General features: G+C 39.0%; 1 protein-coding gene across 1 annotated transcript in view; it reads right to left on the minus strand.

Annotated features, from left to right (window-relative positions):
- Positions 1-18,539, minus strand: part of ATP13A5 (ATPase 13A5) — a 94,328-nt gene continuing 75,789 nt past the window's right edge. The window contains 6 exon segments of the mRNA XM_024124185.3: positions 1-174; positions 177-263; positions 1,678-1,752; positions 4,042-4,130; positions 10,149-10,351; positions 13,134-13,308. Coding sequence (XP_023979953.3) covers positions 1-174; positions 177-263; positions 1,678-1,752; positions 4,042-4,130; positions 10,149-10,351; positions 13,134-13,308 — 803 coding nt within the window.

An 18,539-nucleotide genomic window follows, 5' to 3' on the forward strand; every position in this document is an offset into this window, starting at 1 on the left:
TTACAATCTGGTCCAAAAATGTTGTTCTGTGGTTTGGCCTCCCAATTCGAGTTTTTCTTTTGGAATCTGTTCAGAGCTTTCATAGCCTTGGTTGATGTAGAATCCATTTGTGCCATCGCCTGAATAATCTATCCTGTTTGTGGGAGGCCAGGTTGGGTCTTCTGCCAGTTTTTTTTTTGCCAGTTCTTATATTGACTTTTAGAATGGATTCCAAATTTTTTCTTGATCAATAGCCAGAGCTCTCGATTTTGAAGGATGGCATCCTGGAAAATCAGGTGGAAAAAACAATTAAACCATCATCCACTTCCCCTGGCAGCCAGGTTGCTCACTGACACCCCCTGTTTTCCCAGGCCTTGCTCTAAAGGTGCTTATTACTGATGCTCTGTGGCCCCTTCTCTCTGCAGCCCCACGAAGCCTAGCAGCTCCCCGGGTCCTTTCCCTTGAGAATTGAGAGCCTGCTTGTGTTCACAGAAATCTCCAAAAGCTTACAGCCTTTCATTTCCACAGATTTCGTAGTTCAATCCCGGCTGGCAATTCACTTAGAATTATTTTACTGCCGGACTGAAATGATAACAAAATAATGTACTCAAAATCAAGAGAAGAAAAAAATCACTGCTACCTGCCCCATGCCACAAAGAAGGTGTCAAATAATGGTTTGTTGAATGAATGAATGAACTCTAGAAAGCAAATGGGTTTTGCTTTCCATTTTGGGGGGCGGGGTCTCTTTTTTCTATGTTTACAAGTACACACAATTTTTATGCATTTATAATAATAGAATTGGTCAAATCTTGCATTCTACTTTTGTTTATACTAGACTCTGTCATATACAGTTTGTAGCTACCAGCTTCTCAATAATCATTTTTAATGGTTGTATAACATCTCTTCAAATTGCTGTATTACTATTTATTTAAACAGCATCTCTACTTCTGAACACTTGAGTTGAATTTAATATTTTACCACTGTAGATAATACTATGATGAAAACCTTCATACATACAAGTTTTTTCTCTCTTTTTAGGTTGTTTTTAAAAATAAAGTCTCAAAAATGGAATTCCTTTGACTGTGAGAAATTTTATGTGCATTGTGTACGACGGGATATTTGTATATAAACATATTTTTTTCTTAATTTGGTCGATGCCTTTTCCCAAGGAACTTCAGTACATGAATCTTTTTTTTTAAACTGTCCCTTAAAAAATAGTACCTGAGCCTTTCACTGAGTAGGTAAAGTCATTTAGTGACACTGAGTAGAAGAGAAATGCTATAGGAGAAGACCTTCAAAGGGTAAGAATTGACTAGAATGAACAATGGCTTACCTTCTCTCTTAATTAAGGAAGCCTTCCTGAAGACAGTTCTTCACTCTAAAAGGTCTCATTGAATTTTAGAGCTAGAAGGTCACCTGGTCTAGTCTCTCTACCAGATTATTAAAAATACTAGGAAAGTACAATACAATGCCTTCATGTGAGACAAAATTAGTTAATTTGATGTTTTGCTTTCTACACTACAGATACTGAGAGCATTTCTATGCAGCCTTCAAAGAATTTCTCATTTTCCCCAAAGAGAACATGTGCAGTATCACTTTGGGGGATAAAAGTGATTGCTCTAAAAAATGAGAATCTGTTGAGAGTCAGTCCTTTATCTCCCCAGAAAAATAATAAGAGCCATACAGAGATTTCTTTACAAAGAAGGCAACACAGAATTGGGTGAGGGCTGCCACCAAAATTGAAATCCTCCATGATGTGATGGTTAGGATGAACTGTTGAAAAAGAAATGCTACCTTTATACTTTGCATACCTTACACTTCAAAAGAACACCTATTACCTAATTTAATTTATGTATTTGTAACAACTCTTTGGGCTTGGAGGGTTGGCATTACTCTCTCCACCTTACAGATGAGAAGGTCAGTACCTTGCCCAAGGAATCAATGCCAATAAATAAATGGCACAGCCAGAATTCAAATCAGATCTGACTGCCTCTTGCCCTGTGTTCCCTCCACTGCCTGACAATAGACACAGAGTAAACGTGCCCTGGGTCGCAGACATGAGACTGGACACTGTGGAGCCTGTGTGTCTCTCTTCATTTTTATCTTCTCAAATAGAGGGAAGATTAAATCGTTCATCTAATAATATTATTACTTCTAATTCTCCCAAAGCAAAAGCTACCTGGAGTTCATTCTTTCAGTAAAATTGACATATGAGTTAAAGAAACAAAAGGGGGACCGAAGTTCAAGTTTATTTTGATAGAAACTAGGTGAAAAATTTTTGAACAATGTTCCCAGCCCTAAATCTAATGGCTTGATGAAAGTTGAAGCTGCCCAATCCTTTTAAGGATTAGAGGATACACCTTGACCACCAGATACACTTATTTAATAGGTGAGAGAGCTACAACTTTCCATGGCTGCTTCCGTAGCAAAAGAATAGTTATGCAGCTCCCCTTTCAGACCCTAAAGGGTATAGAGTACGTAGGATGACTGTGAAGAGGGTGGGCTGCCTTTAGGACTAAAGCCGCAGACCTTCCGCAGTGTCTAAATGCTCACCTTTGATTCTCATCCCTATTCTGATAGAGGTTATTTCAAAGTGACACTATGTTATTTTTTCCCCTAAGTGGAGACAACTTTTATTAGGGTTGTGAAATAGGCTCCCTAGGTAAAAGGGTGGTCTGGAGAAGACTGTAAGATTCGGCAATGGGTCAGATGGTAGTGGATAGACTAGCCCTTTCCCTCCTGCTGCCACCAGCCTGATCTGGGAGGTCTCTTTTCCATCTGTTAGCCTGGAAGGCACTGGCCACACTGCTTTGGAATTTGCTTCTGTGATGCTCTCCGCTCCTAGCTTCTGAGCTACTTGAGAGTGGTGACTGCATCTTACGCTTTGTAACCCCAGTGCCAAGCCCACCCTGGAGCTTGATGTTTTGTAAATGACTGAATGGTCTGGGTTTTCATTTCCTAACTGCTTCTCTCTCCACAGCCTCTCTGCTCTCACATACAGCCTTCCTGCTGTCATCTAACGAATCTGTCTTAAGTGCCCTGCTGAAAAACCTGCCCCGATATCTTCAAGGACTCCCATTGTTCTCAGCATAGAGTCAAAACATCACTATCCACCTACCTCCATCCGTGCCTGTTCTGCAGCATGCTGCCTCAGTCTTAGCTAATTTTCCAGGTGTTCTGTGAAACAAGGCTTGCTTTTGATTTTTCTCTCTCTGCCACCCTACATTCTTTTGCATTTCCAAGACAAAAGAGAGTCATTCAGCCCTCTCTGTTTGTGCTTAGGCTGTTGTCCTGGCTGGGACTATACCCACCTCCTATTTAGCAAAATCTAGCCTATCCTTCTGGACCCAGATCAAGTTTCATCTCCTGCATGAAATCTCCTGTGGCAGGAGGATCCTGCCCCAGGGAGAGCTCCTCCTTCCTCTGTCCTTCCCACTTCTATTTTGCACTCTCTTCAAGCATGGACGGCCTCAGGTGGCCATGCCATCGTTTCACTTGGGTATGGCTCATCTTTGACACAAAACAAGAGGTAGAGGGCCAGAGTCAATCTTTCTCTTTCTTTTATTTCTCTCACAATGCTGGGTCCAAAAATGGGCTCAATAACTTCTTAATAAATTTAATTTTAATGCAGTGCGCCCTGGATCCAGTGATGCCCACTGAACTGAAATTCCTTACAGCCACTGTCTTACAGACAGAACATGATTGCCCTATAAGTCTATTTTTTCTCACTCTTCACAATTACATTATAAAGGATCTCTACTGTATGATTTAAAAAATAAACTTGAAGGATTAATTATTGTATTAGTATAACATGGAAGAATAAAATATCCAAACATGGTGTTCCAGGTATGAACAGAACAAATGAACCCAACTGATGACCCTAATAACATGAAAACACTCAGAGGCTAGCATGTGTGCAATGGAGACATGTTATTTGCTCTTCCAGTAAATGCGAATAGCCTCACAACATTCAGTGGCCAGAGAGGGTATCGGAGTAACTGACTTGCAAATTACAGTGCAAATGTGGTCCCACTGCACATGAGAGTCACGGATGTCATGTGCCTCCATCCCACGGTATATATCTTGAAAATCGGAAAACAGAATGGAAATTGTGAGGCCCAAGGCAGATACCAGCAGAAGTGAGAATATATCTGAAGAAACAGCAAACAGTATTTTTAGATGCTAAAGGAATGTTTCCTATAATTTGGCACACACGTTGCAGAATCAATTATCTCTGTTGGGCAAATACCGGATACAGCTTCAGATGTTTTGATATATCCTCATATGTTTTAAAATATGTTCTAATGCTTACAAGACAAAGGTGATATCTCAAAAATCTTTCCTTCAGAGGCTGAGCCTAGAAGCTGTTAATTAAACGTAGTCTAGTAAACTCCATAAAGGAGTTACCTCAACTGAGGAGTCCTTGGGGCTGGGACACCCTGGTGACCAGCTCATGTAAATGGTCACCAGAGAGATCCTGATGTTTTATTACCTCAGGTCTAGTGTCGTTAGTGTCGTTCATGAATAAATAAACAGTCATTCTTCTTGGTAACACCTCATTCTTCTTCATTGCCTAAAGAATAAAGTCCAAGGGTCTTGAATGACTGACATTCAAGGCCTTCCACATTCTGGTTCCAATCAGCCTTTCTAAACTGATCTCTGGTTGCTCTTCCCTATGTGCCAGGAAAGTTAAACCACAAACCTGCTGCTTCCACAGAGGCCCAACACTTCTGTGCCTTGGCTCATAAAATACCCTGCATAGATGATATTCTTCCAGTCTTGGCAAGTTCCAATTTTTCTTTAAAAAAAAAAAAAATTATTTATTTATTTATTTATGGCTGCATTGGGTCTTCGTTGCTGCGCATAGGCTTTCTTTCTCTAGTTGCGGTGAGCGGGGGCTACTCCTCGTTGCAGTGCTCGGGCTTCTCATTGCGGTGGCTTCTCTTGTTGCGGAGCACGGGCTCTAGGCATGCAGGCTTCAGTAGTTGTGGCTCACGGGCTCTAGAGTGCAGACTCAGTAGTTGTGGCGCACGGGCTTAGTTGCTCCGCCGCATGTGGGATGTTCCCGGACAATGGCTCGAACCCGTGTCCCCTGCATTGGCAGGCGGATTCTTAACCACTCCGCCACCAGGGAAACCCCCAATTTTTCTTAAAAAGCCCAGTTCCAACACCACTTTCTTTTTTTTTTTTTTTTTTTGTGGTATGCGGGCCTCCCTCTTCTGCGGCCTCTCCCGTTGCAGAGGACAGGCTCCGGACGCGCAGGCTCAGCGGCCATGGCTCACGGGCCCAGCCGCTCCGTGGCATGTGGGATCCTCCCAGACCGGGGCGCGAACCCAGTTCCCCTGCATCGGCAGGCGGACGCGCAACCGCTGCCCCACCAGGGAAGCCCACCACTTTCTTTTAAAGACTCCCCAGTCTTCCCTTACCAAGTTTTATTTCATATGGTGTCTATCACTCTGCTTTACATGGTCTTCATTTATGTATCCACTAGGCTGTAACCACCTGAAAGGGACTTTGTATCTGCTTTTCCGGGACTCTAATAGAAAGAGGAAGTGAGAAACTAGCGTGCACATCTGCTGGCTTCTTTATCTCCAACCTGCCCACATTGCTTTACTTTGGGGCACTCAACTTCTCAGCATGCACTGTGCCAACATCCCTGTTCTTATCCCCCAAACCCATCCACTCCTGTGTCCATTAGAACTTTCAGGTGCTTTGTAGACGGTGCCTTATAAATGCTCTTTGATGGGATAAGCACCTTCAGGCCGAAACAATAGCATTTACTCAGTGTTGATATGACATAAATGATTCTTACAATACTCAGAATTTATAAACAAACAAATTAGATTTTCTCTTATATTCTCTCTACCTCATTTATTCCAGTGTTTGTGGTCTATTGGCTCCCAACTCCATAGAGGTCCATACCAACCAGAAATCAGAGGCAACTGTCCCTCTACAGCAGACCCTACTTTTTGAAGCCACAAGGGCTCTGTTTTCCCCCTCACAACCTACACCCACCCTCATATTCATCCATGCCTCACTTTATATATATACAACTAGAGGTAGCACCTCCTGGAAGAATACCCAGGCTTGCTTGAGAGGGGTGTGAGACAGAAGAAAAGAGGGAGCTGCATCTCCTAAAATAAAGCAATCTGAGCAGCTTGGTGATGAGAATACCCCCAGGAGATGGCTGTGTGGATTTTTCATTTACTTCATTGTTTCCAAGTCCCAAGGACCCAGATGCTGGGAAGAACATGATGCCCCAAATGTCCATCCTGATGAAGGCCTGGTACTCACTGGAACTGGGCTGACTGCTGTGCACATCACACTGTACTCAGACTAGTATCTGAAAAGCAGGCCAGGCTAGGGCACAAATGAGCAGTGTAGAAACAAAATGATAAGGCTCTCTTCTTTAATTCAGCTTTGACTGGAAAACGTAATGAAGAACTGAAGTGAATGTTGCCCTCCTTGGTTAGTTGCTATTGATGAGGAAAGTTGAAAGAATGGGCTCGGTTTGCACAGGTGATTTGGGAAGACAAGCCCTGGGCAAGTCATTACAGATTATTCTCAGATAAGAAGAAGGTTAGTGAATATTCACACCTGTTTCCATAAAAATTAAACCTGTACGTTTCTTACGTCTCATCATCATAAAGTTGATCTTCTGTCAAAGGATGTTAAGAAAGGTAAAGACTTTTCTGTTACATCAGAATAAAATTGCTTGCATATTTTAATAGTATTTCCAAGGACTTTGGACTTGTAACCTTGAGAGTATATGATTTATTATAAGACTATGTTTGTTAGAATATGTTTATAAAATTTTTTCATTTAAAATTATCAGTTATGTTTGACATAGGGATTTGAATTTACCCACAAACTTTAAGTCACTATGATGTAACTAATCCAGCTCCAATTAACTCAACTTATGTAGAAGGACTTTGCAGCTACTATTTAAATTAAAGTACTAGACAATGTAATATATCCTCGTAAAATATATCTATGATTTAAAAATTGCTATAAGAGATTAACTTGAAAATATAAAACAGAATCTTGTTTGTTGTGACAGGAGCCAAGGGCATTAACAAATACTATGTCAAAATTAAGAAAAATTATAAGAAATTCAGGAAGAAATTTGTAAAAACTATAATTAAAAGAAGATCTTAGCATGCTCTCAAAATCTTTGACAAACAGCTTATACAAAAAGAATCTGGGAGGATGAAAATAGAGAGAATGTGAATAATATAATTGCTAAAACTGGTTTTGTATGGTAAATTACATTTCATATTTAAGAATAGCTATGAGACTGACTTCTCGAATATCTATGACTTTTTTCTAAAATTAGAAATTAGAGTTTATGACACGTGATGTACAAAACTGGTGTAAATTCTCCAAAGCAGAAATATTACAGGCTAGATTTTCTCTGATCATGACAATAAAACTAGAAATTAGTAACCAAATTTAAATGAAAAATCTCCCCACATACAAATTAAAAACAAAATTCTAAAGATCTGTTTGGTCAAAAAGGAAACCAAGTCCATTTGGAAGCTGTTGAGAAAAAGAGCAGTAGAAGAATGAAAACAAAATCCCTTCCCACTTGAAAGTTAAAAATCACTATTTTTGAAACTAGTGGGTCAAAGAGGAAATTAAGTCATAATTAGAGACATAAGAAAATGTAAAGAAGTAACCCAAACTACAATTATTGGCCTTGAATGCTTTTCTAATATCACAAAAATAAAAGAAAACACATGGATTATAAAATCAATTCAAACGTTAAAAAATTTTTCAAAGAAAGTAAGAAGGGGAAAAATGAGAAAAGCAAAAATGAACAAATTAGAAAATAGAAAGCATACAGAATTATTAAATAATTCTTTAAATTATTTAAAGAAAACCAGTAAAAATACATTTTTGGTAAGAATAAATAAACATAACACACATAAACATGATTAAGATGAGAAGCTGTTAAAAGAGCTGTAGAAGTCATTAAAAACTGTAAGAAAATACCATCCCAAACCCTATGCTAAGACAAAATAATATTGATGAAATAGAATTATCTGGGCAAAAAAAATGTATTTTGAAAAACAGTTTACAAAGAGGACAACCTAAATCAATCCTCAAAAAATTAACTCTTTCAAAGAAAGGATTTGGAACCAGATGATTTTACTGGGTTCTTGCAAATGGCCAAGGAGTAGACTATTCCTACTTATAAAATATTTTCCAAAAGAAAGAAAACGTCCAAGAGTTTTCAAGTGTAAAACCCAAACCTGACCAAACACTACACAAAAAAACTTCAGATCAATCCCATATAAGATGTAGATATTAAAAACCAATAAAATTCAATTCAGTAAAAGTGTAATCCACCACAAATTAGTAGAGTTTGCTCAAGAATATGAAGATGATTTAATAATAAGTTAATTAATGTAGTACATTCTAACAAAAGGTCAAAATAGAAGACAAGTATAATCATCCCAATAGGTGATAGGAAGACATTTGATGAAATACATCTCCCATTTTTTATTTTAAAACATAGTCTTGATTTACTGGAAATAGAAGGGTATTTTCTTTACATGATGTAGCTCACCTTGAACCAATATTCAAAATCATATTTACAATTGAAAACTACTAGAAGTATTTTTATGAGGGAGTAGGACTATCTGCTATTTCCACTATTACTTGACATTGCCTTGGAAGTTCTGGACTGTACACCAAAACAGAAAATATAAATAAGCATTTTAGCTATTGAAAAGAAGGAACATTATTAATTGCAGATAATAGTAATTATCTTTCTAGAACACTCAAAAATCAAGGATTTACAGCAAAGTTCAGAAAGGATTCAGAGTAGAAAAATAAATACAATAAACAACACTATACCTTTCACATGTATCTGTGATTACTGATTAGAAAATATCATGGGAAAAAGTCAATCACAATATAAACAAAAATATGAAAAGCATAGGATTAGTTTTTTTAATAAATGTGCAGGATCTATAATGGAGGAAACTACAAATATTTACTAAGAGACATAAAAGAAAGACATGACATGTTCTTAAATGTGAATACTAAATTGTGTAAACAAATACATTTTTCTCCTAGTATTAAAATCCCAAAGGAGAATTTTTAAAAGCCTGGCAATTTACTCTATAGTTTATTTGGAAGAATGAAGAAGAAAGAAAAGTAAGAAATTTTTGAAAAATGAAGAGTAATGATGATTACCAATCTTATTACTTATTAAATCATTATAAAACTATAATTTCTAAAGTATAATAGTAGATTAAAGAATAGGCTGGCCTATCAATGAAACATAAAAGACAGTCTAGAAACAAATTAATTATATATAAATTAATATATAACATAAATATAATATGAAAACATATAAATTATATATATCAGAAAACCATAAATATACATGTATATAGGTATGATAAAGGTGGCATTATATTCAGTTGAATAAATGACCAAAAGGAATGTTAAATAATAAAATCTTCTGGGAGAACTAGTGACTAGTTGGATAAACTAGTTTGATCTCTACCTCAAACTATATGCCAAAATTAACATTAGATTTAAAAAGCATTAAAATAAATTAAAAAACTAAATGAGTGATGATCTATCTGATTTTGTAATGAGAAAAATGCTCTTTATGCATAAAGGCAGTAGAAAAAAATCAAAAAGGAGTAAACAACTCACAAATAAATAAGAAATATAACAGCCGCCAAACAAACAAAAAAAATGGATAAAAAATGTAGACAATTCAGAGAAGAAGAAAGACTAATAACACGAAAATACGTTCATCCTCACTGATGATCAAAAAAATGCACAGAATGATTAAAGTGACTTCCCTAAAGTTATAAAACTACTAAGAGGTCAAATTGTATTTGAATTGGTTAGAAAGCCTTTTACAAAATATCTTGACATATGTGTGTGTGCTTAAAACAATTCTTGATGACTCAAATTAGGACAGGACTCATGTGACCATTCAATATAGCACGTACTTATGTGCACATGAGCAGTTTTCTGCCCATGGGCTCTACCACCTATGACAATTATGGTTCAGTACTCAATTTTAGAGTAATGCAGTTGTTTCCTTCTCAGGCAATCACTTCACCAGTGAGTTGCAATTCTAGGGATGGTGGGAGAGTAGAAAAAAGTATTTGAAAAGAAAAATTAAACTTCATAGTTACAGTTTGTATAGATGGGTTTTTGAAATGGCTTTCCCTTAGAAAAGATAAATGCTGTTGTGATACAGTTGATGGTGGTGATGGGCCATAGCGTGGTACTCTGAAAGCTTAAAACTGAAATGGGAATCAGAGTTGCATTTCCAGTCCAGTTTCTTTCCAAACTCACATTTGTTGAGAAATTACTCTGGTTGTCCAGAAAGCACTTACTAGAAAAGAATCACCAGCATTTATGGAACTTTTTATTTTATTTTTATCCAGCTGGTAGGAAAAAATTAATCACAACCAGGAGACCTCACCTTGCAAGCTGTTCCAGCCAGTAACTACCAGGACATATTTTGTTCACCTCTTGCAACGACAAAGCATGAATAAAATGCAGAGGAAGTCAAGATTGTTCTTTGTCCAGAATTCCATCTGGAGCAAATGATCTGTCTTGAAAGGGCTTGGATGACAATTTCCTATGGAATCCCTTTCAGTTCGGAACATATGAACTCTGTGTGTGTGTGTGTGTGTGTGTGTGTGTGTGTGTGTCTGTGCGTGCACGTGGTGTGTTTTCTTTAGTGGACTAACGTAAGCCTCCTAACATGGGTCCTGAGTTTGAATGTGCCCACTCTAATCAACTCTCCTCACACAAGCAAAGCCTCTTCCTGAGGATCTGAACATTCTCCTGCTTATGAGTGTCTGTGTTTCTATTCTGCTAATGAATTAAGTTCAGACTTCTCAGGCAGGCCCAGAAGACCTTCACACTCTGATCTCAAGGAACGATTTGAGACATCATTTTGCTAGACCTCCCAAGCCCTTATATTCCAGTCATAGGGGAATATTCCCTGTTCCCCAGTTTGTACACCTCTGGGTCCAGATATCCTATTTCCTCTAAGATCACTGTATCTGAAACATCTTTACATTCAGTGGCAAAAGCATAACTAGTGCTCCCTATTCTTCTCTCTAGTGCTGCATTTAGCTCATTGTTTTGCAATTATTCCTTCACATATTTTTATTTTCCACCCCTGGGATGAGAGTTCTTTGAATGTGGAATGTTTCTTTTGGTTTTACTTGTGTTTGTTTGCTTTACTCGACTATATAACAAATCCTTAGCACCTAGCACAGTGATGCCACATGATACTTGCTCAGAAAAATATATTTTTTTAAGACATGGGCTTTCCCAGTCTGGATTGATCCATTTGCAATATTCATTTTTTTCAATAATCAAGCCCACAAATAAACTTATTTTCATCAGCTTTCTTGTTCAGCTTGAAACTTTTTACTACTATTATAACTGTTTATAGATAAAATTCATTTTTCAATTGTGAACTCAAATGCAAGACTTAAGTCATATTATCCTTGGCTCCTTAGGCTCCCAAAATGTGCTTTGCATACAGTAGATGTTCAGTTACTGTCTGTAGTATAAATTAATGAAACAATCAGCAGTCACAAAGCTTTCTTGCACAAAGAGGACAGACAGACTAGAAGGCCTGAATTACAGAACTTAACACCAAAATGTATCCAATCCAGTATACTTACGTGGCAGATAAAAAAGTTGAAGACGAGGGTTTCCCTGGTGGTGCAGTGGTTAAGAATCCATCTGCCAATGTAGGGGACATGGGTTCAAGCCCTGGTCCGGGAAGATCCCATATGCCATGGAGCAACTAAGCCCGTGTGCCACAACTACTGAGCCTGTGCTCTAGAGCCCGCTAGCCAAAACTACCGAGCCCATGAGCCACAATTACTGAAGACCGCATGCCTAGAGCCTGTGCTCTGCAACAAGAGAAGCCACCCCAATGAGAAGTCCGCGCACTGCAACGAAGAGTAGCCCCCGCTCGCCACAACTAGAGAAAGCCTGTGCACAGCAATGAAGACCCAACGCAGCCAAAAATAAATAAATAAATAAATAAATGTATATATAAAAAAAGTTGAAGGCTAGAATGACATAGCTAGTTAATGACAGAGATAGGACTACCCATCCATCACCCTTTTGGCTATACCATGTTTCCTAGATTCAATCAAAACGTCACTTCTCTGAATACATGCCCTCCAATTTGGGGAAAAATCTGGTTTTGAAACAAAAATGAATTCTGTGTTCTAAGTAATACTTGAATTGCTGAATTGGGGGTCTAAATGATAGTCTTAGACATCGTTTTGTAGTTTTCAATCCGTCCTTCACTGATCCCTGGGGCTCTGATGCCCTCGGGATGACAGTGGAGTGAGGGGAATTTGTACAAGCCCTACCTTAAAAAGAGCAGCTCTTTCTGCCTTTCCTTTTGGAAGTCTGGCAGCCTTTGTCAAAAAAAATATTTGAACATCTAAATTCACCTCATGTTACCCTTAATTTATAGTTAAGGAAGTTAAAGCCCTGGAAGGTGAAGAGATTTGCCCTGAGTCTACTGTTCGATTCAATCAGAACAATGGTACCATCAATGAACATTTTAACACTCATTTGAAAAACTGAAACTAAGCAAATCTCTCTTGTATATCAGTGGCTGGTTGACTATAGCCCATTGGCCAAATCCGATTCACCACCTGGTTTTGTCAATAAAGTTTTATTGGAACACAGTCACACTAACTTGTTTACATGTTGTCTCTGACTGCTTTTTCACTACAACAGCAGAGTTGAGTAGTTCCAGCAGAGACCACAGAGCCCACAAGGCCCAAAATATTTACTACCTGGCCATCTACAAGAAATGTTTGCTGACCCCTGGTCTATATGCTGTCCAAACCACCAGCAAATGAATACATTCATTCAGTCAACCAGCCGTTACATCTATACATCAACAGCCAATGTGAAGATCTTTCCCCAGCCACTCCACATGGCTCACTCCAGCACTCCACCCATTGACTGTGTTCTGTGTTTTATCCCATCACTGGTGTTTTGCAGTCTGGAAACAACTTTGGTTAATTAAAATTTTAGAATATATATTCAAACCAAGTTGAACAGTGTCATTGGGTGTTCATTGTACCACCTTCAGAAAGGAAAACTAAGAAACCTAACTTGACCTGTATCTGTAGACCTCACAATACCAGGGCTGCTGCTTCACACAGAGAAATGCACAGACCTGCACAATGCAGGTGAAGCAGGTGTTTTAAAAGACTGACCACAGCAAAGGGGGAGAAAGGAGCTGTCCTGCTGGTTGGTATGGAACCAGCTTTGGGTAGGCATGAGTTGAGCCCACTGAAAGGACAAATGCATTTTTCCTTGTTACAATTTCATTATTGAGAATATAAGATTGAGATGCATGTTACCCTGAGTCTTGTGTTAGGGTTCAGACTCAGCAAACAAGAATTGAGGGTTTACATCTAGGTAAGCTCACTGCCTAGCTGCACGTCCAATGCTACCAGCCTTTGCCTCTTCCATGCTTTGGTTTCATCTTCAGAAATGAAAATTAATGGGTTCAAAAGTTCTATAATTAATACATGTACCATATTGCATAGTGCAAATATTTTCGCCACAACCAGACTGGCTAGGAATGGTATGTAAAAGAGAAAGATGAGTTTCCACACGGATAACAGTACTGTTATCTCTCAGTGATGATGGAAAAGTGGAGAGTTAAGATGAAGAGAGTAAGGAGGCATCTAACTGGACTAATCTTCGTATGCTGGGAAATTTTGTAAAAAACACTCACTCTATTATTCACTTAGCCAACATTCTCTGAGCACTTCAGTGTACCAGGATAGATACTAGAAGTGTGTTCTGCTCCCTCCTGGACAAGTGTGTAATTGGAAGACTGCTAGAGCACATTTGAATTAGTTAGCAAAAAGAACTTAAAGAAATCTTCCCTCCAGATGGGGATGTTAAAATATATTTTGGTCCTAGGAATTATTTTTTAACATTTAAGGGATTGGCAATGGGCAGGGATTAAACAGAACCACACACACACAAAAAAAGATGATTACATCCATCTCAGAAGCCTTATATGCTAACAAACTGATGAAAATGGAATGTACTTTACTTCTCAGGGCAGAGCAGGAAAGAAGCACGGGGAGGTCGGGATGTTTCAGTTCTTTACATCTGTTACTTCTCCCCTTTTCATAGCTTATGACTGGTTTCTTTGATGTAAGAAAGTGAGGTATGTATCCTTAGGTCTGTGTTCATGCATGTAAAGGCAGGGTGGCCGGGAGTGAGTGTCCAGTTTTAGATAATAAAACTCTAAAACAGGTCTTTAGTTTGCTCAATGCGTGTTCTGGGGTAATCACAAACACTCTTTGGTTCTTCATTTTCTCATGCATAGAATGAATGTGTTGGAATGTCTAAAAGGTCTCCAAAGGCTCTTCCAACTCATTTATCCTAAATCTCTCTGACTATCTAAAGCTTTACCTTTATCAATTTAATCAGTGTTTCCCAGGAGGGTGCTGGGCTAGCGGCTGTGAGTTATGCAGAGTTGAGAAGGACATCTCCTCTGCTTTTAAAGAGCTTGAAGTCCAGTGGAAAACACAGATGGGGTGTGTAATAAAGAATGTGGCTAGCCTTTGTCTCAGGTGGACCCTTGGAGTGAAATTTTGACTGGCCTTTGTCCCCACTTCTTGGGATATATCCTGTAAACCCTTGGAATTTCCTGATTGATAGGAGTATCTCTTCTGTTCATAGTGGGCCTGAAGAGAGTTTGTGCTAATGAGATGACTCAGGATGCGAGCTGGCCATGCCAAAAATACTAACTGTGATTAGAGAGCTGAGGCCTTCAGAGAAGAAGAGAGCTGGAGATTGAGTTCAACCTCATGACCAATGATTCAATCAATCATGTTTCTATGATGAAACCTCAATAAAAACTCCAGACACCAAAGCTCAGGTGAGCTTCCCTGTTTGGCAATACTCTGCATATGGTCACACATCCATGTGCCAGGAGAGTAAGGCAGACTGACTCCCTAGGGAGAGGACAATGGAAAAGTCATGTTTGAGATCCTCCCAGACCTTGCCCTTATGTCTCTCCCTTTGATTGGTTCTGATTTATATCTTTTTGCTATAATAAAACTGTAATCAGATGGATAGCACTTTCCTGAGTTCTGTGAGTTGTTGCTGCAAATGAGTGAACCTGAGGGACTAGTGAGAACGCCCACATTTATAACCAGCACGTCAGAAGTGTGAGTGGCATGAGGACCCCCAAACTTACAGCTGGTGCCTAAAGTGAAGGCAGTCTTGTGAAGGCTGTCCTTTAACCTGTGAGGTTTGGCCCAACTCCAGGTAGTTGGTGTCAGAAGTCATTGCATGGGCCACAGAGAAGAGGTACACAACGTGGACTGTGGTCAATGCTGGAGGAGGGGTGCAAGGAGACCGCTCTGCGGCCATAGAAAGCAGAGGCCGCAGTGCTTGGAGTTCTCTCTGCAGTCCAGTATCCAAGGTAGAATGTGGCCACAGAGTTCATAGAGAGGCTGTGCGTAGTGGAAAGACATGTAATTGCACCTCTGGGCATCTGGCTTCTACCTCTTTGGTCTTCTCTTTCTCAGATGTTCATTGTAGTTTCTGTCTTTTCTTTTACACAGGGACTGTGGAAGATTGAATTATTGGCCTCACTGTGGCAAAGTGTACTTTATCTTCCCTTAATTTTTATATATACTGTGTAATTTTCTCTGGCCAGAGAGATGTTAGCAGTTTTGAGGCATGCTTGCATGGCTGGGCTTACTCTCTGGCTCTGCTGTCTTTGATCTGTACTCATAGCATGCCCAGGTTTGTCCATTCAGTCCAGCCCCAGAAAGAAAAATGTAGAACAAACCTGAATTAAACCCAAAGCCTGGACCAAGACCAACTAATCTACATCCTAAGCAGAGTGGCTCAGGTAAGCCCACCTAGATCAACTGAATGGTAGTCAACTTACAGAACCATGAGTGGCTATTGTAAGCTACTGAGTTTTGAGGGTGGTTTGTTATGCAGCATTACTATGGCAATTACTGTGGCAATTGATACAGAATCCTTACATAAAGATTATTTTAGGGCTTCCCTGATGGCGCAGTGGTTGAGAGTCCGCCTGCCGATGCAGGGGACACGGGTTTGTGCCCCGGTCCGGGAAGATCCCACATGCCGCAGAGCAGCTGGGCCCGTGAGCCATGGCCGCTGAGCCTGCGCATCTGGAGCCTGTGCTCCGCAATGGGAGAGGCCACAACAATGAGATGCCTGCGTACCGAAAAAAAAAAAAGATTATTTTAACTTTTTCCCTAATAGAGATGTTTAATACTTTCTGACAGGGAATCTGTGTACTTGACTATAAATAAAAATAAAAATAATAACAACCATTTTAGAGTCCCTACTAGGTTCCAGAGGCTGTGCTAAGTGTTTTATAAACATTGTCGTTATTTCTTTAAGAAGCAATGCAAAACAGGTATTTTTCTTTACCAGTAAAAAAACTGATGTTCAGAGAAGTAGAATCCCTTGCTTAAAGACCCATAGTTAGTGAGTGACATGGTGGTGATGTAAACTCAAGTCTGTCTGACTGTAAAGCCCCATGTTCTCTGCTCTACAGCAGATTGCAGTGGTTTGGAGCTCCTGAATTGAAAAGAATAAAATGAGGAGCCCTGGAATGCAAGCTCAGGCAGCAGAACAGTTTATCAGCGACTAGAAGAACTTTTCTAAATTGTCTAAGTTTCTTTAAAATGATGATATATCTATCAGATTGCATGCAGAGGAATAAAAACTTGTGAAGTGTTATATTTTATTCAGAATTAATCTTTACCTCCTCAGAGTTTCCTCAGCACATTACCCATATTGCTGCTACAGTTCAGAATGTCTGGCATTAAGCCTACTTGTTTACATATGTATTCAGCAGACTGTGAGCTCCCTAAGGGAAGAAATCCTGTCTCGTTCCACTTTCTGTTCCTTACTGAACCTAGCACAGAGCTTGCTGTATGGGAGGACTTAGCAGCTTTTAATTTCTATTCTCAAAGTATAGTTTTTAACTGTTCGTGATCATTTGGATATTATGTAGGTATGTTTCTCCTAAATATTTGGCTTATTTGTGTTATGGACATTTCAAGTCACGTAAGTCAAATTTCAGGAGTCTTGTGAACTCATCTAAACTACATGCAAAATTTTGATTGTGCCTCAGGAGATTTTTAAGGTGAGAAGATCTCTATCTTCCATCAGATTCTCCAAGGGGACCAAGACCCAGAAAGGACTCATTGAAGCACTGATGGAACTTAAGAGAGGTATTTCTATACAGATACAATCCCTCCTACAGCCTTCTTCTCTGTACACTGTGCCTCCTCAAATATGCTGGAGCGATTGGCCCAAATGGAGCTGAATTACATGACTTCACTCATAGAAATGATTGGCCTCAACTGGGCATCTTACCCAAGAGAAGTTGATAAATTTTCTTTCCAAACGATTTGCAAATGACACTGAGAGGCTGAGCTAATTGGCTGTAGGAGGACACGCAGAAAGGTTATGGAAACTCAACTGTAGTCACCATCTGGGGTCATTTGCAAAGTGAATGAGTAGAAGTCAGATGAAAACAGGAAGGATAGAAAGAAGAAGAAAGACAGAAGATGGTCTCTTGGAAATAGGGAAAGAGGACTCTAGCCCTCCTCAAGCCTTGATGCTTTCAATTTGCTGTTCTCAGAATTTTTTTGAGAATTAGATGCTTAAACAAGTTCCTTCCTCAATTTTCTTCATCTAATTTGAGTGGGTCTTACTGAAAAGAACAGGGATGCAGCTACAACAAGTTCCTTTCAAAATGGCTTCTAAACCTATGAAGGTCAAATTGGACTTCAAAACATGCATTTTCTTAATTAATTTTTCTGACTTCATCTTGCTTTTGTCCTAGATTTTTCCTTTCATATATTATATCTTGTCTTATTCGTGGCCTTTTTATGTTGCATTAAAATCTTGTGGATACACAAATCAATCAATGTGATAAACCATATTAACAAATTGAAGGAGAAAAACCATATGATCATCTCAATAGATGCAGAAAAAGCTTTTGACAAAATTCAATACCCATTTACGATAAAAACCCTCCAGAAAGTAGCCATAGAGGGAACTTACCTCAACATAATAAAGGCCATATATGACAAACCCACATCCAACATTGCTCTCAATGGTGAAAAACTGAAACCATTTCCACTAAGATCAGGAGCAAGACAAGGCTGTCCACTCTCACCACTATTATTCAACAAAGTTTTGGAAGTTTTAGCCACAACAATCAGAGAAGAAAAAAAATAAAAGGAATCCAAATTGGAAAAGAAGAAGTAAGCTGTCACTGTTGCAGATGACACGATACTATGCATAGAGAATCCAAAAGATGCTACCAGAAAACTACTAGAGCTAATCAATGTCTGTTCTTGGATTGGAAGAATCAACTTTGTGAAAATGATTATACTACCCAAAGTAATCCACAGATTCAATGCAATCCCTATCAAACTACCAATGACATTTTTCACAGAACTAGAACAAAAAACTTCACAATTTGTATGGAAACA

This window comes from Physeter macrocephalus, chromosome 1, assembly GCF_002837175.3.
Source record: "Physeter macrocephalus isolate SW-GA chromosome 1, ASM283717v5, whole genome shotgun sequence".
In the NCBI taxonomy this organism is placed as follows: Eukaryota; Metazoa; Chordata; class Mammalia; order Artiodactyla; family Physeteridae; genus Physeter; species Physeter macrocephalus.